Raw genomic sequence first — 27849 nt, 5'->3', positions numbered from 1 at the left:
GCTGTCTTCTGTTTATTGACAGTGATAACAAGTATAAGCATAATACAGGTCGCTGGAAGAGCATGAAAAATTCCTGTGTGATTCATCCTTTACTAAAGTAAACTCCACTTATATTAGTAAAAACATCACTTTACACTTTATGTCAGAAAACCGTTTTGTAACATTAAAGAACAGTGATAGTGGTTGTTATTAAGTTAGAATTTCATACCACTGCAACAAAATAAAATGCACAATGGACACTCAAAAGAGAAAAAAAAGTTTAAAAAAAAGAAAAATAGGCGAAATAATCAACAAATAATAAGGAAGAGCGGTCTGACACTGACAGGCAGGTTTTAAGAGAAGCCCTGGCTTAGGTCAGCAGAAGTCAACACTTGCTCATTAGTCCTTGTGTCCTTATGTACAGGTGTCCTGTGAAAACACCAAAACCTACAGATTCCACCAGTTAGTTGTCTGAAACCGCTTGTTCCTGAGTTCTGCGGAGCTCCAACGTCATTACAAAGCTGCTGTGAAATACTTTAACTGTGTATTCATCCACAGCTGAAAATAGACTCCAAAAAAATTAAATTTTCTCCAATTTGAGAAACATTTACCAAAATGACAGAGTATATGAACCTTTTTCTATTTTTAGATATGATATTGTTGGTTTTAGCCTTTTATAGACTTTTTTTTGGCTTTCTCTTTGACCTGATGGCTTCAGAGGACAACAAGATGACATCAGTACAAACGGTTACAAAAAGGCCTTTGAAACCACTTTAGGCAGAGATGAAACAGGTTTGTGGAGGTGTGCAAACGGGCAGGGCATTATATACACTCAGCTCTCACTGACAGCCTTTTGCCCCTCTGCTGTCTAAATCTGTAAATAGGGAGGAAACCGTGCGACACTCAGGAACTTCACTGATCAAATCTCCACGGGGGCCATCACAGTTCCAGTTTTATACGAACTAATTGTTTTGAAGAAGGCCTCAGCTCATTTCACCTTGGATATTTTTCAAATTCTTTTTCCTGTCAGTAATTGTACTCATTAGCAAAACTGCTGAGACGACAGGTGAAAACGTGTGCATACAAACTGACAGGTAGTGAACAAACCTCTATGAACACCAGTGAAAACCTCTATCACAGTTTACAAACAGCCTGCTACAACTTTAACATACCCATGTGCATACGGTTCACTGCTTTAGTGATGCTTAAACGAGTGGGAATATATTGATTGATTGATTGATTGTCTATATTTCTGCATTGAAATGATCCAAAAGAACATCAGAGTTCCCTACATCCCTTTCAGCAGATGAAGTGTTACTCAAATGAAACAAAATGATTGCGCTCGGTCATTGATCTGTTGAGGAAAATAACCCAAAATTGCATATCTGGATGCAGCAAAAGTATGGCATCTTTCACTTTCAGTGTCTTTTGTGACCTCCTTGCGCAGAAAAATCAGTCACTTAAACATGTCCAGCTACTGTTAAAACAATGGTGGACATTTTTAGACCATCTCTGTACAGAGCAGCTCCAGCCGTGGGATGATGGGGAACCTCTCACTTCTAGTCCCTTCACAATATTTCTGTTGAATTAAGATCAGAGCTTTGACTTGGTCATTCCAAACGTATACTTCTTTGACCATTCTTTGGTGGAACGGCAGATGTCCTGACATTCTCCTTTGGTGTCCATCCCAGATGAAAAAAAAACAGGCTTCTCTGAGCTCCTCAGAAATCTCCTCATCTCCTGACTCTGATGTTACCTTTCAGATCAACTGCATTTGCCCACAGCTTCACATCTTTTGCTGCTCACAGATAATGTAATTTTCCAAAATAACTAAATGACCAAGTTTGATGCTTTCCTTTTATTTGTCATTCGGGGTTCTCTTTTGTCTACTTTTACTACTTGCGTGGACATCTGATAGCGTCGCGGGCCATTTTCATGCACAAATATGTAAAATTCTGAAAAACCTTCAAGCATCATTGCAGCTGTGCACACCGTCTTGGGATTGTTTAAAAAATATTTCCGGTGCAGTCCTTTTTCGTTTTATCTTCACAAATCTTGGTTGATAATATTTGATCAGGGTTTTGGTCTCCTTATGTCCTCGTCTCATCACTTGGGATTAAGATGTAATAATTGATTTAACCTATGTAGGATGAAAATAAGATCCAAACTGTAAGATGAAGAATTGTCCAGATCAAAGGCAATTGTTAGCAGTGGTAACACTGTGTGAGCATGCAGATGAAAACGCCATTAACCACCTTGTTTAGACTCTATGCGTATTCAGTCAGGCCTTGCCAGCGTGAGGTCACTTTAAATTCACTTCCAAAGCTAATATGGCTTTTTATTGTGAACTGGTCCTATATGAATGCAATTGAAATGGAAAATTAAAATGAGCATAAAAAATGTACGTTATGTTAACAGCAATAAGTGATCTGTTTGAAGTCTTTTATAAACACAGCAAAAAGAAACAGTTTGACACACAACCCTCGTGAGACTGCGTACAGACTCAAACATGTTTATGATGTGTGTTTTTCTGTGTGTCCTTCGTCTTTGTAATAGAATAAAGAGTCATGTGGCTGCAATGACATGCATGAATGATGAACTAAGTGTTGCCAGTGTGTTGCAGTATTCTGCCTGTTGTTGATCTCAGGTTTAGCCTCCAACCATAACTCTGTTCACATCGTGGGTGTTTTGTCACTTCATCTTCATCCTTCTCAAAACAAAATATCTTCAAATGCATCATACATGATAGAGTTCAGGTTTCTCAGTGATGATATGCAGCAGAATTCCATGCACGGTACCAGGACCTGGAAAACCAAACAGAGGATCTCAGGATTATCCCCAAAGACAAATGAAAGATATAAACATAGTCGTTCTGTTGTTTGTGTAAATAAACTTTCCAGAGTTAAATGAGCTTTTTAAAGTTGATAGTTTGACTTTTCTGCTATCTTCAATGTGTGAGAGAGAAAAGCAAGGTGTTGTTAGGACTTTTCTTACCCTGGTGGGCCGTAGGAAGCTGGGTTGACCTGAGAAGTTAGAGACACTGAGGCTGTGGATAGACTGTTGGGAGAATGTTCACGGCTTGGGGAGGAATTTGATGAAACTGGAAGAAAAAGATCAAATAAAATAGCTGATTATGTGGAAAACCATATATGTATTGTGGTACTGAGCATATGATTGTTTTAATTTATGTGGAAACTTTTTGGAAGCAAGCAATGGAATATGAGCACTACTAAGAAAGCACTTGCCTGCACCTGAGGCCAGAGGGCTGTAGGATCTGGATGTTGAGGCCTGAAATGGGGTAAAATTAGACTCACAGTCATGATCAAAATGTATTTGATTTTGAAACAACATTTTCTAGGAGCACAATACTTCTGGTTTTAATTGTTAAATAACTTGTAATGTATCGCCAGCAGTGAAGTGGAACAGGAGTCAATCACAGCCTGCAGAGTGAGAGTGAATGCATGCAGAGTTATTTATTCTTTCATCTCATTCAACCTTTATCTAAATCTTAATCAATGTTAAGATTAATGTTAAGAGGCTATAGCAACTTTGAAATGTTTGCACAGATTTTGCCGTGCTAATACAGTAACCATGGTACCGATGTTAACAGCAGAGCCCCTCAGTATTGACTGCAAAGCTGTTGTAAAACTGTGTGATGTGTGAATTACCAGTCTCTGCTAATTCCGCAGGAGGATTTAGTAAATTTGCAGATTTTTTCTATTTAAACTGACTTTAGCTTTAGTGGTTAAAGGAAAATTTGCGAGTTACCAATCTCAGTCAGCCCAGTTATATGCAAAGCTGAGTCGAGGTGCAGTTACAGCTTGATGGGCCATTTAACTGGACCACTGTCCTTGTACCAGTTGACATGCACAGCAGAGGACCCGAGTTATTGTCTGTGTGTCTAAGTATGTCTGACGCGGCAGCGCTGTGGACCATGTAAGAAAGCATTCAAGATATTCTGCTGCTTCCAACTTTCTCTTTCGGAGATCATCGTACCTGAACATACAGCTAAATTCATGTTGTCATGAAGGTACTTGAATGGTGAGTTTGTCAGATGACACCGCATTATTAGAATCTGGATTTTATTAGAACAGAGCGACAGTCTGGAAATGCTGTAAGAGACATCTGATGCCATCTGATAAATTTAAAAAAAAAAAAAACCAGAAAAGTATGAGCTTTGCTGGGAATTTAAAGCAATACTATGTAACTTCTCAAAAAGCCCATTATGGAGCTCCCCCTACAGGCTTGGAGGTAATGTACGGTTAAGACACTGTCGTAAATCTCTTTCTCTTCCTTGCTTCATCAGTCAACGTCTTCTTCTGTTTCTTCGGTGCCTCTGCCATGATGATCGTACTGACAATGTTGCGCTAGCTTAGCCTTATACCTGGGAGCATGAGAGGGGTCTATTTGTTTTTGCGGTAGGTGTGCCAGAAAGTAAGTCGAAGTACTTCCGCTCAGCTCCCGGGCCGGTCCAGCAAAGTTACATAGCGCAGTTATTCCAACTCAGACCCCCGAAGGGCATAGGAGACAGGCCAATGGTAATATTAAAACTCATTCTAGCCGCACAATTTTTTTCAAGCTGTTATTTTAAGGTAGAAATGTTACATAGTATTGCTTTAACTATGTTGATACATTTATGCTTTACTGTTTTTACAATGTTTTCAAAAAGGTCATTTTAAATGAAGTTAAGCTGAGCTAATATATACAGGAGTGATTCTATCTCCAAACACAAAAATCTGGGTCTATTCGTGTGGGTTTTAGAAGCTCGATTTCGTGCGATTACGTTCGGACTGACATGTTTACATGACAAAAGTCCAGTTTTGTTGTGTCTAACACATTAAGTAGTTTCATTCTAGTGTCAAATAAACTTGCAGAACGACTGAGTAAAAACAGAATGAATAAAAACATGTTAGAAGAACTGAGTTTTTGAAAAAAATATGCCTATATGTGTCATACAATAACAATTAGAAATGTTTTAGTATCTATTACCCGGTATTTGAGAGGTTTGTACACTGACTGGTGACCCATCGAGGGTGTACCCTGCCTCTTGTCCAATGGCAGCTGGGATAGGCTCCAGCCCACTGCGACCCGATCATGGAGTCAACAAGAATTTAGAAATGATGAAAATGTATGTTCATTAAAGAAGTCTATTAGAATCTTTTTACTCTAAACCGTAGATTTGCCTCCTAGATACGAACGCTCTATGATAATCTACCCCAGGCACAGAATGTTCATAAAAACAGGCTGTGAAGCTTGGGGGGACTGGGTGCTGTTCTAAAGGCTTTGAAAAGTTGGTTAATCAGAAAAATGTGGGCTTTTTGAGTGGGGGACCAGAAGACAATAGTCTAACTAAACCTGTTACTTTTAGGCAGTAGATGACCCAAAAGACTGCATTAACAGGTACCAACACTCTCCATGGAAATAGAATTTTATAGTTCTACAAGACTAACAGTCCTGGAGGTTTGTGTGTGAAAGAGATTAATAAGTTTGATAGCTAACCATTCTGGAGTTGTAGCTGTGAGATTTGACTGGTAAAGTAGGCACCGGGCAGTAGATCCTCTTCTCCTTCTGACGACGATTACAGAACCAAACTCGAACCACTTCCTTTTCCATGGACAGCTGCTCTGAGATCAGAGTTATCTCCTCTGAGTTGGGTTTGGGATTCTAAAAATCACAAACATGATCATATTTAAAAATAACACAGAATAATAAAAAAAAAAGGGGGGGGGGGGGTAAGCACAATATTCTCATCTGTAAAACATCATCCACTCAACATTATAACACTGTCTTCATGTGAGGCGCAGCGTAAAGGCACATTGATGTACCTAAATGTAGTTATTGTTATAAATAAATATAGTTAAATTTTTTGTGTTTATTGATTTAGACATTGATAAAACACAGTGATTTTTCAGTGTAAACAAATTTTTCGCATATTTAAATGTTTTACCTCCTCTCCCACATATCATGGTGTGTGTGAGGTGAGCCTAAAACCCAACGTAATTATGTTAACATTATGTGCTTGGTGTGCTAACAGCGCTAATTAGCAGCACAAAGTACAGCCAATAATTATGGGAATATCAATTATTTTGCAGGCACTTGGGTTAGAAATATCTTACAATTTAAAATCATGACCTGGCAAATTGCACTAAAAGAAAAGAGATGGTATAAAAAAAGTATTACAGATCTTTCAGGCTTTCTGTGCATGAATACAGTTTGTAGTGGGCTGAAAGCAACACATACTGTATCTCGAACTAAATAGATCATAATGTCGACAAACTTTTTGAATGTTTTTACACATTATGAGAAATGCTATACTGACATTAAAATGTTATATACTGGCTTTGAATCTTCTATGGCTCCTATCTATCTATCTATCTATCTATCTATCTATCTATCTATCTATCTATCTATCTATCTATCTATCCCTTCTTTTATGCGCAGTAAATTGTGTCTGTTATATGCCTCAATGTAAGATAGTTTGAGACCTTGAACTTACATCATGGAAACGTTTCTCCAAAGTCATTTTGATGTTTGTTTCAATGCTCGTCCTCTTTTTCCGCTTGCGTCCATAGCCCTCCATCAGGGGTGGCAGAGAGGTGGAAGTGCTCATCGCGTCAGATGGTGAGTTCTCTGATGCAAAGACAAATACACATCAGAACCTCAACAGTTAGATTATGTCTAATGTGACAGTCTTACAGTTTTTCTCAGTCGCTTTTGGACAATTCTCAGATCAGAGTTGCAATTCTCAAAACTACGTGTTCAATTGTCACATCATTGTGTCACTTGTGCACATCAAACAAGCAGTTTCTCATTTCTTTCAGCAAGTTGCCAATGCTTTGGCACATCCATGCACATGATTATGTACAATTCTCTGCTGTTTCCTACATTATCAATTGCTTCTGTCATGTTGATCAAAATGTATTGTACAGGTCTCTGTTGAATAGTCTCACCCCCCACAACATTAAGGCATTAGTTCATCGTATAGGTCTTTACATGCAAAATGGTTGAACAAGTTGTCATAATATGTCAAGCATATTTCTATACATTTCCATTAGACTTTTGTTCAAAATCTGTCCTGAATTGGTAAATTGCTCCCAGGTGAATGTTGACTTTCTCTAACGACCAATCAACTGACAAATATATATATATAGCTGGAGCACAACACAATGTTTCAATGTCTGACAATGGAAGGAATTAGACGGGGCCAACAACCACGAGGAAGAGGAAGAGGAAGAGGAAGAGGAAGAGGAGTGAGGTTGCGTGGCGGAGGAGTTGGGAGGCAGAACAAAGGAAGAGGCAGAAGAGGCCGAGGACATATGCGCGTTCCAGATGAGATCAGAGCCACCCTTGTGGACCATGTTCTCAATCATGGGCTTACAATGGCAGAGGCTGGTCGAAGGGTGCAGCCAAATGTTGGCAGAACAACTGTGTCCTCAATCGTTCAGACTTTTCGTCGAGAGAACAGGTATGTAATCCAACAATAGGCACTGTTCTGTAATGCTTCATACAATGTAACAGTATTCCACATTACAATATAAGTAAGTATACTTCATACAGTGACATTTTATCTTACTCAATTTTGTGTTTTGCATTGCTATATTGTTTCCACATGGGACTGCAAGACAACTTCACAGGGGTGGCAGAGGGCCCCTTTTCACACCTGAACAGGAGGAGGCCATTTGCACCATGGTTATAGACAATGCCATAAGACTTAGGGAGATACAGAGTGCCATCATAGAGGACAACAACATCTTTGCAAACATCCAAACAGTCAGCATCTCAACAATCGACAGGGTACTGAAAAGACACCAAATGCATATGAAACAGCTGTACGCTGTTCCCTTTGAAAGAAATGAAGAAAGAGTGAAGGAGCTGCGCTACCATTATGTACAGGTAAAACATGTATGAGCATACAGTAGCCATACTTCACAGTAAACAGTACAACATTGCATAGTGATATACAGTACAGTAAGTGTGACCTTTACACATTTGCTATGGCTGTAGAAAAGAAGATGCAATATGTGCTGTATACATTTGATGTAACCTTATCAAAATGAAAATGCATGTAACTCATAAAACTAATTTTGTGTATTCTGGATATAGCGTATAATGGAACTGGAAGCAAGCGAGCCACCGCACAGCTTCATCTACATGGATGAGGCTGGCTTCAACCTCACAAAACGCAGAAGGCGTGGGCGAAATATCATCGGGCACAGAGCGACAGTTGATGTGCCAGGCCAACGGGGCGGGAACATAACAATGGGTGCTGCCATCTCAGAAAATGGTGTGCTCACGCATATTCCCCTTATTGGTCCATATAACACAGAGCGTCTAGTCACCTTTTTAGATGACTTGCCAAAGCATGTGGTAATTTGTGACAATGTCAGCTTCCATCGCTCAAACATCGTCAGGCAATGGTTTGCAGCTCACAATATCATGCTGATGGAGTTCCTCCCACCCTACTCCCCATTCCTCAACCCCATTGAAGAGTTTTTTTCTGCGTGGTGTTGGAAAGTGTATGATCGCCAGCCACATACACAAATTACCCTTCTGGCTGCCATGGATGCGGCGTGTGAGGACATCACAGCAGATGCCTGCAGAGGCTGGATAAGACACTCAAGAAGATTCTTTCCACGCTGCATCGCAAGAGATAATATTCAATGTGACATGGATGAGAATATGTGGCCCAACAGACAGGAACGTCAACAGGTCTAGGAAGACTGTCTGCACTGTAATTCCTACAGCACTGTATGTACAGTTTTCCCTTACTAGATTGTAGGTTCACATTTCTACTTTTTCTTTGTGCTATGCAGTGCTGTCTTTTCTTTTTTGTACAAATTACAAACAGTAAAAGGGTAATTGAATCTTGTCTCTTGTAATCAATCTCACACAAACACTAAGGTGTAAATTACAATAATTGTCATCAAAACTTAGCCATAGTTTACATCAGAACATCCCTCCAGAGTACACTGTTATATTGACAACATGACTAAGCAATTTGACTGTCTTATCCGTACACAATGACACAAGGACTTGACATTCTGATGGCACTGACATGTTCATTGACACAGATATTTAGTTTTGAGAGGAACTAAGGATTTTGAGCAAGAGTGGCTTTTGAAGGTCATCCATGGTGTTTTGCTATTTGTCCAAATAGTTTTGAAAAATGGCGTACTGTTTTGCAAATGGCGAGGATGATTCAAGAATTGTACCAAAGCGACTGAGAAACTGTAATTCTATCATTTTTGTTGGTTGAAAGTAATCAGTGTTTTTGGGCTCATGAAAGAAACTATAAAGGCAAAGTCCCTTACGAGAGAGAATGGCGCACTCTGTAGTCCTCACATTTACATGCAGTTCTTTTGCATTAGCATGCAGTGTTGAGCATAGGCTGAGTTGTTTTTTTTTTTTTTTTTTTTGAGGCCTTTTCAAGGCTAGTTTTATTACTGAAACTGCAGACAATTTTTTTTTTTCTTAAACATATACTTGATTTGTTTTTGACATTTTTCTTGTCAATTATGAGTGGAATTGTTCCACTTTTCCAGCATATTGGCCCTGCTGCATGGTAGCCACAATCTGCTGTTTTCTGTTAGATCTTTCAGATTAAGCCTATTAAACACCCCCCTATTTTTTTGACGGAAAAGCCTAAAGGCTTGTCAAGTGTAATTTGCTTTCAACAAATATGTTTAACCCAAAGACAGTTTTGTTGTGTGCATTCTTTTCACAAAGTAAATTCTAAAAAGGTTTGAATTGTTTAAACTGTAATAATTTGTGCCTGAAAGGATTTGTCAATATTTAGAACAGTCTGAGGATATTCAAGACGCTTCTGAGGTGAGCTAAGTATTTCTTAGATAGCTTTATACGTAGTGTGCGGACATGAGAGTTAAATCAAATCTTCTCATCAAAATCTTAGCAAGAAAGCAAATAAACTAATTTGCCAAAGTAATTAACTGTCAACTCTACAGAGTTTTAGATGGTCCCTCACCAGACTCAACAGAAGTAAATAATATTTCAGGTTTGAACTTTATTGATATTTGATCTCCGACCTCTGCAAACTCCACATAAACACATTTGATCAATTTGATGATTTATTGTGTAAGAGCCTTTCATACATAAAGTAAAACATTTTGCTTTCCATTAAAGTATTCTGAAAGTTTTGTTTGAAACATCTATCATCACTGTGTTGTACCTGCATCACTCAGCCATTTCTCCAGCAGAGGTTTGAGCTTGCACATGTTTTTGAAGCTGAGGTTGAGAGCCTCGAATCGAGAAATTGTTGTCTGACTGAAGTCATTCCCGTACAGTTTTCCCATTGCAAGGCCCACATCTCCCTGGAATGGAACACAAACACATCGAGCAACATGAATATTTTCATTTTAAGTCTAAGTCGATGCAAAACATTAAAAACTTATTTAATTTAATATGAGCTAAAAATGATTCATTATTATTCATTAGAACTTGGGTTTCAGTTTCAGTTTTGTTCATTATTTTGTTCTATGTTGAAAACATGTATCTAAAAAAAATGTTCCAATGACATAACTCTGTGACATCACTACAAGACCAGCAAGAACGATCAGAGCTGAAAACAGTTAAGCTATGTTACATGTATGGAAATCACTATATTTAGAAGAAAAAGGGGGTTGTCTTGCTGCTTCAGATAAATCGCTGCGACTCTCTTCTTAAAAGCACAAATTGTAAATATGACCTTATGGAGAAACCTGAAAAAGACAGCATAAAAAATATGTTAGGTTAAGAGTGCACTAAAACTTTTTTTTTTTTTTTTCAAATCTGATTCAGATTCAAGCAAATTCAAGCAGATAATTAAATATTAGTACACAATTTATAAAAGATCATTTAATTGAAAGCTTTTCTTAAAAAAGTTTAAAAACCTGCCACTTAAGGATCGTTTGTGTACTTTAATCACATTGATCTGTCAGTTTAAGTCAACATGTTATTAAATTGCAACTTGTGTGGCTTCTTTGACACCTGAACCATTTCCAACCAGATTTAAAAGTGATTTATCTAAAGAAAGCAGCCATGTGAAATAATATAACACAAGTTCATCTAAAACCTCACTGATTGCAACTGTTGAGAAAATAAGTTTTACGGCTATTACAGTTTTTCTCTATTGGTTTGGCTCATTTCTTGAAACAGAAATTACATTATCAAAATAACATGGACGAATCTCCAAACCACCTCGCAATTGTTCACAACAGAATGGCATTTCTCATTGCTTTCATCAAATTGCAATTGTCTTAATACATGTGTCAATTGTTTCAGTGCATCTATGCAAAAGATTAAGTACAAGTAGCCCTCCCTCGTTCTGCTGGGGGACTTCAATGCTCACGTGGGCAATGACAGTGAGACCTGGAGGGGCGTGATTGGGAGGAACGGCCCCCCCGATCTGAATCAGAGTGGTGTTTTGTTGTTGGACTTCTGTGCTCGTCACGGACTGTCCATAACGAACACCATGTTCAGGCATAAGGGTGTCCATATGTGCACTTGGCACCAGGACACCCTAGGCCGCAGCTCGATGATCGACTTTGTGGTTGTATCGTCGGACTTGGGGCCGCATGTCCTGGACACTCGGGTGAAGAGAGGGGCGGAGCTGTCAACTGATCACCACCTGGTGGTGAGTTGGCTCCGCTGGTGGGGGAGGAAGCCGGTCAGACCTGGCAGGCCCAAACGTATTGTGAGGGTCTGTTGGGAACGGCTGGCAGAATCCCCTGTAAGGAGGAGTTTGAACTCCCACCTCCGGCAGAGCTTCAACCATGTCCTGGGGAAGGTGGGGGACATTGAGCCCGGATGAGCCATGTTCCGTGCCTCCATTGTTGAGGCGGCCGACCGGAGCTGTGGCCGTAAGGTGGTCGGTGCCTGTCGTGGCGGCAACCCCCGAACCCGCTGGTGGACGTCAGTGGTGAGGGAAGCCGTCAAGCTGAAGAAGGAGTCCTATCGGGACTTTTTGGCCAGTGGGACTCTGGAAGCAGCTGATGGGTACCGACAGGCCAAGCGGAACGCAGCCTCGGCGGTTGCTGAGGCAAAAACTCGGGCTTGGGAGGAGTTCGGGGAGGCCATGGAGAACGACTTCCGGACAGCCTCGAGGAGATTCTGGTCCACCATCCGGCGGCTCAGGGGGGGAAAGCGGTGCACCGTCAACACCGTGTATGGTGAGGGCGGGGCTCTGCTGACTTCAACTGGGGACGTCGTGAGTCGGTGGGGGGAATACTTCGAGGGCCTCCTCAATCCTACCGACACGCCTTCCGATGAGGAAGCAGAGTTGGGGAGCTCGGACGTGGGGCCTCCCATTTCTGGGGCTGAGGTTGCTGAGGTGGTCAAAAAACTCCTCGGTGGCAAGGCCCCGGAGGTGGATGAGGTCCGTCCTGAGTTCCTCAAGGCTCTGGATGTTGTGGGGCTGTCTTGGTTGACACGCCTCAGGAGCATCGCGTGGACATCGGGGGCAGTGCCTCTGGACTTGCAGATCGGGGTGGTGGTCCCCCTCTTTAAAAAGGGGGACCGGAGGGTGTGTTCCAACTATAGGGGGATCACACTCCTCAGCCTCCCTAGTAAGGTCTTTTCGGGGGTACTGGAGAGGAGGATCCGCCGGATAGTCGAATCTCGGATTCAGGAGGTGCAGTGTGGTTTTCGTCCTGGCCTTGGAACAGTGGACCAGCTCTATACCCTGGAGGGATCGCAGGATCCTGGAGGGAGCATGGGAGTTCGCCCAACCGGTCTACATGTGTTTTGTGGACTTGGAGAAGGCGTTCGACCGTGTCCCTCAGGGACTCTTGTGGGGGGTGCTCCGGGAGTATGGAGTGCCGGACTCCTTGATACGGGCTGTTCGGTCCCTGTATGACCGGTGTCAGAGTTTGGTCCGCATTGCCGGCAGTAAGTCGGACATGTTTCCTGTGAGGGTTGGACTCCGTCAGGGCTGCCCTTTATCACCGATTCTGTTCATAATTTTTATGGACAGAATTTCTAGGCCCAGCCAGGGCGTTGAGGGGGTCCGGTTTGGCGACCTCAGAATCGGGTCTCTGCTTTTTGCGGACGATGTGGTTCTGTTGGCGTCGTCGGGCCGTGACCTTCAGCTCTCACTGGAGCGGTTCGCAGCCGAGTGTGAAGCGGCTGGGATGAGAATCAGCACCTCCAAATCCAAGACCATGGTCTTCGGCCGGAAAAGGGTGGAATGCTCTCTCCGGGTCGGGAATGAGATCCTTCCCCAAGTGGAGGAGTTCAAGTATCTCGGGGTCTTGTTCACGAGTGAGGGACGAATGGAGCAGGAGATTGACAGGCGGATCGGTGCGGCGTCTGCAGTGATGCGGGCTCTGCACCGGCCCGTCGTGGTGAAGAGCTGAGCCAGAAGGCCAAGCTCTCGATTTACCGGTCAGTCTATGTTCCTACCCTCACCTATGGTCACGAGCTGTGGGTAGTGACCGAAAGAACGAGATTGCGTATACAAGCGGCCGAAATGAGTTTCCTCCACAGGGTGTCTGGGCTCTCCCTTAGAGATAGGGTGAGAAGCTCGGTCATCCGGGAGGGGCTCGGAGTAGAACCGCTGCTCCTCCGCATCGAGAGGAGTCAGATGAGGTGGCTCGGGCATCTGGTTAGGATGCCTCCTGGACGCCTCCCCGGTGAGGTGTTCCGGGCCCGTCCCACTGGGAGGAGGCCCCGGGGAAGACCCAGGACACGTTGGAGAGACTATGTTTCTCGGCTGGCCTGGGAACGCCTCGGGGTCCCCCCAGAAGAGCTGGAGGAAGTGGCCGGGAACAGGGACGTCTGGGTCTCTTTGCTCAAGCTGCTGCCCCCGCGACCCGATCCCCGGACCAGCGGAAGATGATGGATGGATGGATGGAGCCTACAGTTTGCACAGTTTGCCTACATTTAGCACATTTTCCAAGTGAATAGATTTTGGTGATCTGAACTGATTAGTTGATTCTTGGTCTAATGGTTCTTCTACCAAAATATGTCAGCATGATTTCATTGTATAAGTCATCACATGCACAATAATCTGTTCAATTGTCAAAATGGGCCAAGAACATGATACCATCAATACCATATAGAATCTCATGTTATTTCCCTTTCCTTAATCCTATTGAGGAGTTTTTCTCTGCTTGGAGGTGGAGAGTGTATGAGCATCATGCTCAAGACCAAAGATCCCTGCTCCATGCAACGGACGCTGCATGTTTAGACATTACAGGAGATCAGTGTAAGGGATGGTTGCGGCATGCACAGTGTTTCTTCCTGCGTTGCCTTGCAAGGAAAAATATACGTTGCGATGTTGATGAGAATCTGTGGCCAGACGGACAGCAACGTCTGGACGGCCAGGAGGTCATGAGGGAGGGGCGGGGGAGGGTGAGGGTGAGCGGGAGGGGGACGACAGCGACCAGTAAAGTGTTGCTATAGTGTTTTCTGTAAGCTGCAGATTTATTTACAGTACTGTAGGCCACATAATTTTGTTTTTTTTGTTTGTGTTTATATTACAGTATTTGTGTGCTATGTATATTTTTCTTTTCCTTCTACAATACTATACTGTATGGAAGTTACGTACTTCACAGTATTTGTGTGAATAAAAATGGTTGGTATGAGTGTATTGTGTGTGCTTTGAGGCTACTCTTACTGTGAAACTTTTTTCCTTCAGTTTCATACACTATTGTATTCTGTTAGGTAGTCCTATGCCATAGTGACAAAACATCTAAACATTTTGACTTGTAGTGCTCACACAATGCCAAAAGGACAATGCATTTTGGGGGCACTGACTATTTGAATGAGAAAGAAACTTCATTTTGACACATGGCTGAACTGTTTAGGGGGAGATATGAGCTTTTGCTGGTGAACTGTGGTGTTGTCCTGAACCATTCAGTTTAGTTTTGCAAAAAGTACTAAAGAGTGTTGAAAACGTCCGGTCTGTTTCAAGAAATGAGCCTAGGCAACTGAGAAAGATCTTTGCAATTTGGGTGGCACTGACTCTTTTCATGGGAAAGAAATCAGGTCTGAAGCATGGGTGAACAGTTTTGGGAGAGATATGAGCTTTTGCAGGTTAGCTATGGTGTTGTGCTGAACTATGAGAGTGTTATGCTAAATGATCTTAGAGTTTTGAGAATGTAATTTCTGTTTCAAGAAATGAGCCAAACCAATAGAGAAAAACTGTAAAGGGGGAATGTAATGTGGTTCTTCTGATTACCTGAGTGAAGCCCAGTTTGATACGTCTTTGTTTAAATGCTTTAGCAAATTGCTCCAGTTCCTCCAGATCACTGGGTTCTTCCTGTGGTGGTATTGACATGTGTTTTGGCATCTGCAGGTGGGACATGTCCATGTGGTTCTCTATAGAAGGTCCTGCCAGGCCAGAGCGACTCATTGCCTGGATCAGAGAGGCATCATAGAGAGAATCATTCAACTTCAAGTGAAGTACAACAGATGGGGAGGAAAATGTAGACTGTGGAGTGTCTTCACTGTAATAATGAGCGGTACAGGTCATTCCTGCCAACAACAAGCCGAACACAATGATACTTTGCACTGACTATTTGTTCCCCTGGTTTTTATCTAGTTATTATTCATACATGTCTTCTTCTTTTGGTCATTACAGTGAATAACCCCCCACCCCTACGTTTCCTCACCTTGCTCATTTATATTCATCCTGATGAGAGTGCGTAAGCGAGAACACATCACACCCATACTCAAATCACTCCACTGGCTTCCCATCGTATCCCGGACCGAATACAAGATTTCCCTGCTAACCCATCAGTGCATCCATGGCAACGCCCCATCCTACCTCAAGGAACTAATCTACCTTTAACCATCAACACGCAACCTCCGCTCTTCAAACACCAACCTCCTCAAACCTGTCAGGGCTAAGCTACGAACTATGGGCGACCGGGCCTTTTGCTCGGTTGCTCCTGAGCTGTGGAATGCTCTTCCTGCACACCTCAGAGCACCACAGTCAATTGACATTTTTAAAAGAGGACTTAAAGGGGAACTCCGGGGCATTTGAAGCGCAATCCCATTGCTAGAGGTTGTCAAATACTGATAGTAGGACACAGACTGGTGCAAATCGGCGCTCCCTGTGTGGAGATCGCGCTGTTCGCTCAGCCTGTCATGCGAGGCTAATACGTGGTGGCTAAGGGGCAAGTGCTAACCCTTCCACGTAAAACAACAACTTGCACACTGCAGAAACGTCACACCACTTTATAAACCATCCGACAATAAAGTCACAAGCCTTACCATCAAAACCATATGCATGGTTCTCACATTACTGGCATGGGGACGTTACAAAACAACTTTATAAACAGCATGTCACTTACCGGTTGTTGGTATGCTCGCGCATGTGAAAGCCCAAAAGAGTCAATGGACGATAATCCCATATATAAAACAATTATCTTCTCTAGAAAAACTGCGTTCAAGTATTTAAAACATTACAACAATATTACTGGGCATGTATTGTTGTAATGTTTTAAATACTTGAAGCCAGGAGGTGGTCGGCACTTACCTGTGGAGTCAGGGCCAGTCCAGGTTGATGCTGAAGAAGACTAGTTTGACTCTGGCTAGGGAGGGACAGCAGGTTCTGCTGCAAAAGGGCTGCAAAACAAAACAGCAAGATTTAATCAGTGCTCACTTTGAGATGAGATAAATGCTGGACAGAGCAGAAATCATGGCCCATAGATGAGCTATGTCTTCTTAAGCAAACGTTCCAGGAGAGTCATTTAGCTGTTTTTACAGGATGACACAAACAAGGCATCTGAGGGCTTCTTTGGCCCTCAGTCTTGATGTTAAGCCCGGCTAACCATGCACTGACTCCGGCTGTACTGTTAGCTCAGTCGTTTTCCTAAATCAAACTATTGGGCAGATTAATGACAAGCATTCTTTTCAAAATGTCCGAGTCTTCCTTTACATAGAAGAAACATTTAGATATGACCTGTTATTGGAGAACAGTAATAAAGGATTAGTTAATTATGCTAGTAATTAGGTGAATGTTTCATCAAACTTTACCTTGGTGGCTGGAAGGACTCTGGGAGAGCAGGAAGGGGGAGGGAGATGACAGGTGAGACGGGGGCATCAAAACCAACTGCTGCATAGGGTGCAGGGAGGTGAGCTCCTGAAGCAACACACACAAAAAAAAACAAGCCCACAACGATATGTTTATCCATCCATCCATTTTCTATACCCGCTTAATCCGTTGGTCGGGTCGCGGGGGGGGCTGGAGCCTATCCCAGCAGTGAGTGAGAGGCAGGGTACACCCTGGACAGGTCACCAGTCCATCACAGGGACACACAGGGCCACACACACACTCACTCCTAAGGACAATTTCTTTAGAGACACCAATGAACCTAACATGCATGTTTTTGGACAGTGGGAGGAAACCAGAGTACCTGGAGAGAACCCACACATACATGGGGAGAACATGCAGACTCCACACAGAAAGGCCCCAGCCTGGAGTTGAACCTGGAACCCTCTGCTGTGAGGCGATGGCGCTAACCACCACACCACCGTGCAGCCCACAATATATTTATATTGTATTAAATATTATAAATATTGTAAAATATTTTGGTACTATTGATTGATATATTTGATACTGTTGATCATGTTCTACCCTTAGATAAAGAAATTGAGTCATTTTATTTTGGTTTAATATTTAGAGCCTTCAATGATGATCTTACAATGCATTCTATCTGATGACCAGCAGGGGGCGATTCAAAGACCAAAGTCTTTGAAAAATAGCACTACTTCTCACTTGATCAATTTATTTGGTAATAATGGACTCAGTCACTAAACTAAAGTCTTTTTCAACACAGCATGATTCTCATTCCGTAAAATGCAGTTCCATTTAGAGCACACCGTAAAGCAAGCTGTGCTTTAGGGCTTCCTAAAGAAGACTGTAGTGGGTCTACATGATGAGATTAATTCCATTATAGCTATAGTTGGATTATGCTCCTTATTTGAGTAAGGGCAATTATCCAAGTATATCTGGCGGTGAATGAATGGAATCATTGGCACAAAGCGTCTCATTCCCCGGTATGATAGGTGGCGCTGTCACCCATTTCAACTATTGCTAATAGAGCCACTTCCTGTTGACCTCTTCACCACCAACAACAACAACAACTCAGGCATTCAAGAAAGATGGCGAACGAAGAGCGAGATGAAGCTACGTCCTTTACATTTGGTCTGTGATGAGCTGATTATTGCACAAACGCGATGCACAATGGCACATTCTCCATCGCGTTGTTTGTTTCTTTCCGACAGCAACAACAGGAATATCGTCTCCTTTGACTTCCGGGTCACGACCCCGGGAAAAAAATCTGGAGCATGCGCAAAACGCAAAGTCCAATTCACCACGTGCTTTGCTGTATACAAGCACATTTAGTGTGACTTTCAACCCAGTTATCTCGGGTTCTTAATCCGACTGCGAGTAACCCGATCTGATCCAATTTGTAGTCAAACTGAGGTGTATACATGAACTTGATATTTCAGTCTTATTGTAATTTAGCCATTAATCTGATTCTTTCAGTGCCATGTGACCCCACTGAGTAAAGAATCTTATGTGCAATAATCTGTCAGCCACAGCGCAATAACTTAATTTCAGTAAATACCTGGTCAATTATCCACTGTTTACTTCTATATTTTCTAAGAGTATATATTTTGTTATCTTGTATTTTTATATATTTTTTTAATTTCTTTTTACCATCTGTGTGCTGACTCTTTTGTATCGTGTAAGCTGCTGGAGGCTGAATTTCCCGGAGGGAGTCATTCCAAAGGGATCAAAAATTTGAGTCTAGGTAGTTTGAGTAGTCTAAGTCTACCTTGTGATTGACAAGTAGAATATGTGTGTGTGTGTGTGTGTGTGTGTGTGTGTGTGTGAAGCTCTCAGTCAGAGGCACTCCTCACTACTTATTTTAGGTGTAAAAATGAATAAATCAGTCAATCAAAAATCAATTAAATCCCCCTATAATGGTTAAAACTCCAAAAAAAGCTTAATTTTAGCTGAGCAGGTCTGAGTATGTCTTACCCCACTCAGCTGACTCCCATGCACAGGTGAGCTCTGTATTGGGTGACATGTCTTCAGCGAGGAGGCCGAATGAGGTGAGTCGTTGATGTCCTCTGTCTTTATCTAAGACATAGAAAACACACCCAAACTATCACATCATGTTTCATTTTAATATATTATTTAAAGGATAGGTTAGATTAGATGTTTAGAGCTGAGAAAATACTGAATAAGTCTCTGTATGTACATGCTTATAAATCTTTGTACGCAGCACTAGAGAGACAAAGCACGCACACTCATAGACTAATGAATACTCGCTCCTGGACCAGTTTGGTCACTAAACATGGCAAAGATTGATGGACTATTTCCTTCCCCTTGAGCAAGCCAGTATGCAAATAATCTTCCCGCTCACTCCCCCACTAACTAACCCCTCAAAGCCATGACACATCCTGAAAGCACAAGTACAAAAAGAAACGTTTACCTGTGTCTAAAAGAATATCTGACAAAATATCCAAGTAACTGCAAACTGTTTCATTCATTTCCAAAGGGAGGGCAGTGAAGACTGAGGACGTTAGCGGTAGAAACCTTGGTTCAAATTGTTTGAGATTCAAATACATTTAGCAAAATTCCTTTGGCTCTAGATTTTAGAATTTAAAGGTGCTTATGAAAACCACCACTTAAGTGATCCTACTAGCAAGCGCTATCTGTCATATTTGTCATTGATACATTACCTCATTACCATAAAGATTAACTTTATTTTCAGTTAGTCGCATACCAGCCTGCTTGTCTGAATACTTGAACATCAAATGTAGATGAATCTACATTAAAACTGCATGAAAACTGCATTTTGTTTATTTCGGAAACATGGAGGAACATGTTGGGTCCGTGTGGGGCTCAGAATCTTCCCTAAGGACACGTTGGCATGACAACCAGCGATCTTTCAGTTAAAGAACTGCCACTCTACCTCCTGATCTACAGCCACCACTGAACAGTTTGATCACATTAGCTCCCCAAAAACTGTAAAGGACCTAAAGCAACCAACACCTAAATGTAATATTAGTTAATGTTTTTAGCATCTTTAATCATGTTTGAATCTGGATATGTTTTTTCAGGCTGATGCACAACCGTAAACCGTAAACACAAACCATAGTAGGGGTAAGGACCATACATATTTAAATCTAAGACATCACTGATCCAATAAGATTTTAACTCCCAACTCTGGAGGACTTTAAATACAAATTATATTTGGAAGCACATGGAAATTTTTTTTTCAATTAATGAAAAAAATGAGATAAGATCATTTGAGGTTACTCTGTCCTCTGATCTTTCAGAAACCATCCCTTTGTTGGATCTTTTGTTTTTGGCTCAACTATTAGAGCTCAAACAGGTGTATATGTTGCAGGTGCTTTACTTTAAACGGTCACTCGGCACAAATGTCGTATTCTGCACTGCTGATGCACTACTGACACCCATATAAGTATGTTTGTTAAAGTTAACAATGACAAGAGTTTGAAAAAAAATTAGACTATAAAAGAATATAATAAAAAAAGGATTAAAAAAGCTGAAAATAAATGTTTTTATGAGATGGATTTCCAGCTACAGAAATTCAAAATAATCCCTTATCTTTTAAAAGGATACGTTTGGTTTCTCAAAAAGTGTGGCTGAATGAAGTAACTACCCAAAGTCAGAAATTACCAAAGACAGGTCACAGTCTAAAATGCTTTGTTCCATTTCTCTCTGAGTTGGGAGTGACGTCACACTCAAGTTGACTGTGTTCCAGTTGGAAGTCGGAGAACCAGTAGGATTTGTTCACTGACCCAGCATTCCAGTTGATTTTTTATCACTTTCAAGTTTGCATTGAATGGAGCAGATGAAGCAGGCATGGAAGCAAAGCAAGTGCTCAGAGAGCTCAGAGTTGCACGTCCACATCTGCTTTGACTTACCAAAATCAGAATCAGAATCTCAAACAAATTAGCCAATTGAGCTAGAGATAGATCAGCAACATCAGAGCTCCGTTTTGACGGAGACCTTGAAGAGAGCGCTGACTTAACAGTTCCATGTCAGACACTGAGCCCCTCTCTGCCCCGAATATGTTCATCAGTGTGTGACTGCAGAGAAAAAGCGCTGCATACAATATATAAAGTCTATAAAATAAGAAGCACTGTATAAGTGTCTGTGTGAATGGTTGAATGAAAAACACACGTAGAACATTTTGCTGTTGATACCGTTCACAGCAACAGACTGAAGGCTCTCTAACTATAATCTACTGTAGGTGACTGACTTTGGGTAAGACCCCTACACAACTAAACTCCAAAGAGATCAAACTAACCCCTTTATCGTCCTAACAGTGGCCCCTTTTCTGTAAGCACATCCTGCTCCAGTCTGCTGTCTGTGCAGTGTTTCTACCAGTCAGCAGCTTTAGCTTTATTAAACAGAAGTCACAAATGTGGTAGCTGGATCAGGAGGATTGTGTCTTTATTAACTAATGTTTTGTCAAAGATGAAGAATTTGCTTTATCAACGGTGCTGTAAATAACTGTGTGCATGCGAGTTAACAGGAAAGAGTTTCATGTTAAACAAAGCAATCCAGGACATCCTGATGAACACAGAGAACACATTCATATATCAGTCATTCTTGGGAATTACAGCACTGGGAGGGATGTCTGGGACTTACTTGTCGATTGAAGTCAATTCCATTTCGATCTGAAAGAGAAAAAGAATTTCAGATTTTGGAATGTGGCTCTGTGATCAAATTGAATTGTATACTATTCATTATTTCAAGCTTTACGTGTCATAGATCATTTCACATTGGGGGTCGGAACATTTTCAATTCAACTTTATTCATACAGCATTTTTCAAAAAATGTCAAAGTGAAATGATTCACATTGCTTTCATCGAAGTTTGATTCAAATCCATTTTAACTCTGCTCAGAGATCAAGCTGATCTTTTAAACTTTTGGTTACAGTTTTTTTTTTTTTTTTTAATTTAATCATGGATCTTCAAAACACACCACTCTGACAGTTTATAGTTTTTTAATATGTATTAGTCGCTATATGCTAATATATCTTAAAGGATACACATAAAATAGCACAAAATGTATGACATGAAAGAAAAAGAGCTACAGACATTTAAAAAAGAAGCACAAGTAGAATGTATCTATTTTTTAAATATTATAGAGACATAAGTGTTCACTAATCTGATGTTAATGTGCACTAGATTTTGTAATGTTACACTGTTAGAGTTGGGATGATGTTACAGGAAGTGGGGACCTCGTGTGGATATTTTTTTTTCTTTTCACGTTTTCACAAACTATTGCCTCGATTGCTACTCAGTCGTTATTCACAGCATTTCATCTGTGTCAGACAGACTTAAACTGTGTTAACAAAGATTGAGTAGTGAGTGACACAGTTTGCAGGAGCTCTTTTTTCTTTCTTTTCATTTCTCTCCCTCTGACACACCTGCCATTCATCCACCCAGCAATTATTGCCCAACGTTTAGTTTCTGTTTGAAGGCAAATCCCTAACTTAATGCCTTCAGAAAATATCTTTTGTAGCGTTTTATCTTCTTAGATGGGAAGATTTGTTGCTTCTTGTCTTAAGTTACAGTAAACTGATTATTATTATTATTATTATTGTTATTATTTTTATTATATTGATCAAACAAACAACTTCATAACAAACACTTTACATGTCATTTTTTGCCACATATTACTTCATGATAGTTATAATTTTACAGAGTTTTACAAAACAAATAATCAATTCATCAAGGAATTAGCAACCAGATTTATTCACAATGAAAATATTCATTTATCTGCAATAAGCGATTCATTTCTGATGATTTAAATACTTGAATATTTTATTTAAAGTGTTGTTACTGGTTGTAACAATTCACACACAAGTCTTTTCAAGAAGAGTCAGAGCTGATTGCATGTGGACGGACAGATCATAGAGGAGGACAGTACAAAGGTTTGCTGGATAAGTTTGCTTCATTTGAATGTCAAATTTGGACTTTTGGGCTCAGTGTGTGTGTACGCATGTGCGTGAGAGAGAGAGAGAGAGAGAGAGAGAGAAAGCGAGAATAGGAGTAAGCTACTGGAAACACACGATGCAAATACGCTCATAACCCCCCACCGCACCAACCCCTCTCCACTCCTGCCTCCCCCAACAGCACACCAGCTTCACAGTCAAGGTTCCAGTATGAAAATGACCAAAACATGCAAATCAGCCCTGAGTGCAGAGAGCCTGCGTCTGCACACACACACACACACACACACACACACACACACACACACACACACACACACACACACACACACACACAAACGGATACAGTCTAAAAAAACGAAGGTTGCACACCAGTGCTTTGACAAAAAAAGTCAGTCACAGCTCTAAATCTGTGAGATCTGTTGGTCCCAGAATCGTGTTTTAAAAAGTCATCACATGAATCCTCACAAACTTCACTGAGAGCGAGTGGACTGATATCATCTCTGCCATATCACTGACTTCAATTCATCTTCAGGGCTGAATATGACACTTAACAGAAACCGTTTCCCACTCCCACACGACAGACAGACAGTTTGCCATTGTCACATTGAACTGTGACATGCAATGTGAGCACTGCCAACTTTAATTTGGTATTCATGGGAAATTATACAATATTCTATATTTGTCAACAATACTCGTTAAAAAGGAGTTTAAACCAATTTTGTGTTAGTCTACCTCTTAGTGCATCCCCATTACAAGAAGAGTTGGGATGCAGTGTAAAATGTAAGGAAAAACAGAATGCATAAACCAATGTTTTATTCACATTAGAACATAGATAACAAATCAAATGTTGAAAGTGTTATCATTTTATGAAAGATATTAGCTCATTTTGAATTTGATAGCAGCAGTTTGTCTCAAAAAAATTGGGACAGAGGCAACAGAAGGCTGGAAAGTAAGTGGCACTAAAAAGAAACAGCTGGGGAAACATGTTGCAACTAATTAGGTCAATGCTTACCATGACTAGGTATAAAAAGAGCACCTTAGAGAGGCAGAGTCTCTCAGAAGATGGGCAGACATTCAGCAATCTGCAAAAATCTGCATGTACAAATTGCAGAATAATTTTTCTCAATGTAAAATTGCAAATGCTTGAGTATTCGATTTCCAAATATTATACATAACATCATCAAAAGTTTCAGAGAATCTGGCGACGTCTCTGTGCACAAGGGACTCTTGCCCGTGATCTTCAGGCCCTCAGGCAGCACTGCATTGAAAACAGACATGATTCTGTCCTGGAAATCACTGCATTGGCTCAGGAACACTTCCAGAAAAAATTGACTGAACAAAGAACACCGTGTCATTCAAAAAAGCAGGTTAAAGCTCTGTCGTGCAAAGTAAATGCCATATGATGCCATATAATATGAACATTATCAGGATCACCAAGGCTAATTTAAAATGGACTGAGCCAAAGTGGAAAACTGTTCTGTGGCCAGACAAATCAAAATTTGAAATTCTTTTTGGAAGTCATCATGACTGCTTCCCATGAACTAAAGAGAAGAGGGACCATCCAGCGTGTTATTTGCTCTTAGTTGAAAAGCCTGCATCTCTGATGGTATGAGGGTGCTTTAGTGCTTATGGAACTCGAAACTTGCACATCTGGAAAGGGTCCATAAAGAAAGGTATATACAGGTTTTATAGCAACATATGCTCTCATTTAGCTGACGTATTTTCAGGTAAGGCCTTGCAAATTTCAGCAAGACAATGTCATGAATTCATAGTAGAACACTTCAGGAGATGGACTGACCTGTCTGCAGTCCAGAACTTTCAACTGAAAAGATTTGGTGCAGCATGAAGCACAAAATACAACAAAGAAGACCCAGGACTGTTGAGCAGCAAGAATTCTATATCGGACAAGAACGGGACTTAATTTCTCTCCCAAAGGTCCAGCAACTGGTCTCTCATGCAAAAATTGTACATAGGACTGACTTCTGGCTTTATTAAACTGGACTATTTGTTACAATGTACAATATGGAGTAGATCTGTTGAGACTTATCTGTTGAGTCAGGCGCCATTAGCTTGAAATCTGACTTGAAGTATTTGCCCTGTAATAATCTGTCTCACTGACTTGTTGCATGTTTTGTTTTCTTAACAGTCATGTCAGCACACACAGTCTGACATGACACCTGGAGTCCAGTTTTTTAGGTTCAGATAGCAAAAAAAAAACAAAACAAAGCATAATAAAAACAACAATCACAGCTGTAATTTTAAGTTGAATTCATTTAGACTGCAGGACAGTGTAGAATGTGGCATCTTTGTATTATAAAGTGCAATTGAATTCCTTTGTTCAGATTCTCCTATGGACAAGATGTTCCAACAAAACTACACAAGGTCCTACATAGTTTATCCGCCTTGATAGTAAAATTATTACATTTTCACTGGAGACCAAAATATTTATTACGCAATTCCCTGTGCGACTGGGCTTTGAAATTGGAGACAAAGTTGTGTAAAGGCATGAGGGTTGTTCTCAGAAAGCAGCACTCAGTAATGTTTCAACAAAACTTTGTTTTGACTTTTTTTTTAAATGCAAAAATGTCAATAAAATGACAGAAATGCTGTATTTTACATGTCTGGTGTAAGATAATACAAAAAAACTGCAACGGTGAATAACCATAAAATTTAATTTTCTTCTGTTTTTAAAGAAAATTTAGTTTAATTTCACATGAAAAGACTGTTGAAACACATTTGCTGGGGCGGGGACTTTGACTGAGTTTAATTTCATGATGGTTTGTCATGATGGTTTGTCAAGACTGAGTGGTAAATTCAAGTCCAAGTACAATGTGTTTCTATAACCTCTACACCGCTGGAAGTATAGCTTACCAGTCATTTATTACCACGTGGAAATGAATTTATATGGGCCTTTGATAACAAGCTACTGAGTTTTATATGATACAGAAATTATATAATATACCAGTATATGATAAGAATTCTAATCCTCATTTTAAAGCAGTTCTAAATTCATTGTTATAATATGTGTGAACACGTTTAACTGAACATTAAGAAAGAAAAAATACATATCAAATTAAAGCTAAAGCTCTAATTTAATTGTGGAAAGTTGCTGCCACAATTTCACTTTTTTAAAGTGTAGTTTGCAAGTACATTCCACATGAATTATGATTCCCTCTGTATTTCATTAGTTATTTTTCCACTGTAGAGTGAATACATCATGAACATAACACATTATGAACATTCAGGGACTCTTGGCACTAGTTTAAAGTCAGGTTAAGAAGACTAAATTGACAGAATGATTTTAAACTACAACAGTTATTTTGCTGTCTAAACCAGCCGCACACAGGACTCTGGATATGAACCACAGTATCATAAGCAGCAGCATGTGTATAACACAGCAGTCGTGCCAAGTTGTTAAGAGCTTCTTTAGCTGCCTCTGACTTCTAGAGAAGGTGTCTCACTCAGATGGTGTCTCTCTATGCACATGCATCTGGTTTTGTTTGTATAAGTTTGTCTGTGAGGTTTCTGTTTGCAATCCAGGACAAAAGAGAAGTTTGGTTTGTGGTGTTGAAAGGATTTAGAAATGACATTGAAATTTTTTCTGCACCAAGTTGTTTTCAGAGAAAAGGTTTCTGTCAGTATTTAAAATCTTGTTTTATTTATCTTAATTTTCTTTTTTGTCACTTTTTAAAGTCAAAAGGCTCTACTGAATGCATGAAAATAGTTTCCATGGTCAAACTATATAACAGCTCTTTCATAACGCAAAGTCATTTACTTTTGTCACGCAACCATTGTCTAAATAAAAGTTCCACATTTTCTTTGCTGCTGGTTCCTGCTTTTTTTTTTTTTTTTTTTGTGGCCGGCTGGTGTCCTTAGCCGCTGGGCAGTCTGTTTCTCACAGCAAACAGCCTCAGGTGCATTCTCGCACAAACACCAACTGCCACATTATCTACATGCACAGAAGCACACACACACGGCCTCTTATTGAAAGATGACTAGTTCAACAATTCTGCTTTAAATATCTCAAATCGCTCTAAATGTCACTGATCAGTGAACAAACCTTGACCAAAAAGTCACTTAAGTGACTTCAAAAAGTCAGATGAGAAATGCTCAGACAGCCTGAGCCACACAAATCCTCTCAGATAATCTACATAAAAGTGTATATACATCATTTTTTGGCATCCTTTACATGTTAAAGTTGACACATAACCTCAAATAATATACTCTGCAAGTCCCTAAAAGAAGAGGCCAATTAAACACATAACCTTTCTAATTTAAAGATGATGAACAGACTTTCCCAGGAACACCAGCAGAGTCAGTGTAAACATAGCAGCTTTCCTCAGTCACATCTGTTAAATTCTTCTGTGTGTTGTGATTCAGATTCAGTTATTATGAAGGAGAAATATCCTTACCTGCCTGCTCAGCTGGAGCCTCCGACTGCTCCACCGTGTCTGCGCTCATCTTAATATCTGTAATGATAAATATAGCTGATTTTCCTACAGGATTGTAACTTTACCAGGACAATGAAGTACTCAGGCCACCCAGGAAAATGATCTTGACTTTATTCTAATGCGCCCTCCCCTCCACACCACCGCACAAACTCCACACAATCCTGTGTGAACCCTACTTATAATATTCATAAGGAAGGCAGCTATTCCCATAAAGCTCCTGCCACAGTTTTTATTAGTTTTTTTTAAACCCTAACCCGAATTACTAAAGTATTAGAGAATTATTGAAGAGCAGGTGCTGTAAGAGTGACTTACCTCAAGTAAACAGTTTACACTTCTCCAGCTTCTCTTTATCTCTCTTGTTTTTTCAGAGGGAAGCAAGCGTTGGGATAAAAAGTTTTGGAAATTCACGGCAGCTCATCAGCATTTTCCTAAGTAGAGAAGCGTTCACCTCTGCAGTCCACCCTGCG

General features: G+C 40.7%; 1 protein-coding gene across 1 annotated transcript; it reads right to left on the bottom strand.

Moving 5' to 3' along the window:
• Positions 1-7: 7 nt before the first annotated feature.
• Positions 8-27849, bottom strand: pou2f3 (POU class 2 homeobox 3). Its single transcript, XM_075486966.1, has 13 exons — positions 27695-27849; positions 27344-27400; positions 21620-21648; positions 18971-19072; positions 16957-17062; positions 16457-16545; positions 15155-15331; positions 10166-10307; positions 6476-6609; positions 5479-5643; positions 3225-3267; positions 2974-3079; positions 8-2783 (listed from the first exon to the last, which is right to left on the bottom strand). The coding sequence occupies exons 2-13, from the start codon at positions 27390-27392 to the stop codon at positions 2741-2743; spliced, it is 1185 nt and encodes a 394-aa protein (XP_075343081.1). The 5' UTR covers positions 27393-27400; positions 27695-27849; the 3' UTR covers positions 8-2740.

The sequence above is a fragment of the Odontesthes bonariensis genome, chromosome 16 (genome assembly GCF_027942865.1).
Source record: "Odontesthes bonariensis isolate fOdoBon6 chromosome 16, fOdoBon6.hap1, whole genome shotgun sequence".
Lineage (NCBI taxonomy): Eukaryota > Metazoa > Chordata > Actinopteri > Atheriniformes > Atherinopsidae > Odontesthes > Odontesthes bonariensis.
This window is presented reverse-complemented; position numbering and strand designations above follow the sequence as displayed.

What these genes read in the sequence shown, in the direction of transcription:
- pou2f3 (XM_075486966.1), bottom strand. Translation starts at nt 27,392, where the DNA reads ATGAGCGCAGACACGGTGGAGCAGTCGGAGGCTCCAGCTGAGCAGGCA. An exon ending in GGCTCCAGCTGAGCAGGCAG is followed by an intron (nt 21,649 to 27,343) that starts GTAAGGATATTT and finishes TTTCTCTTTCAG; the next exon opens with ATCGAAATGGAATTGACTTC. An exon ending in GAAATGGCTGAGTGATGCAG is followed by an intron (nt 6,610 to 10,165) that starts GTACAACACAGT and finishes TCTTTGCATCAG; the next exon opens with AGAACTCACCATCTGACGCG.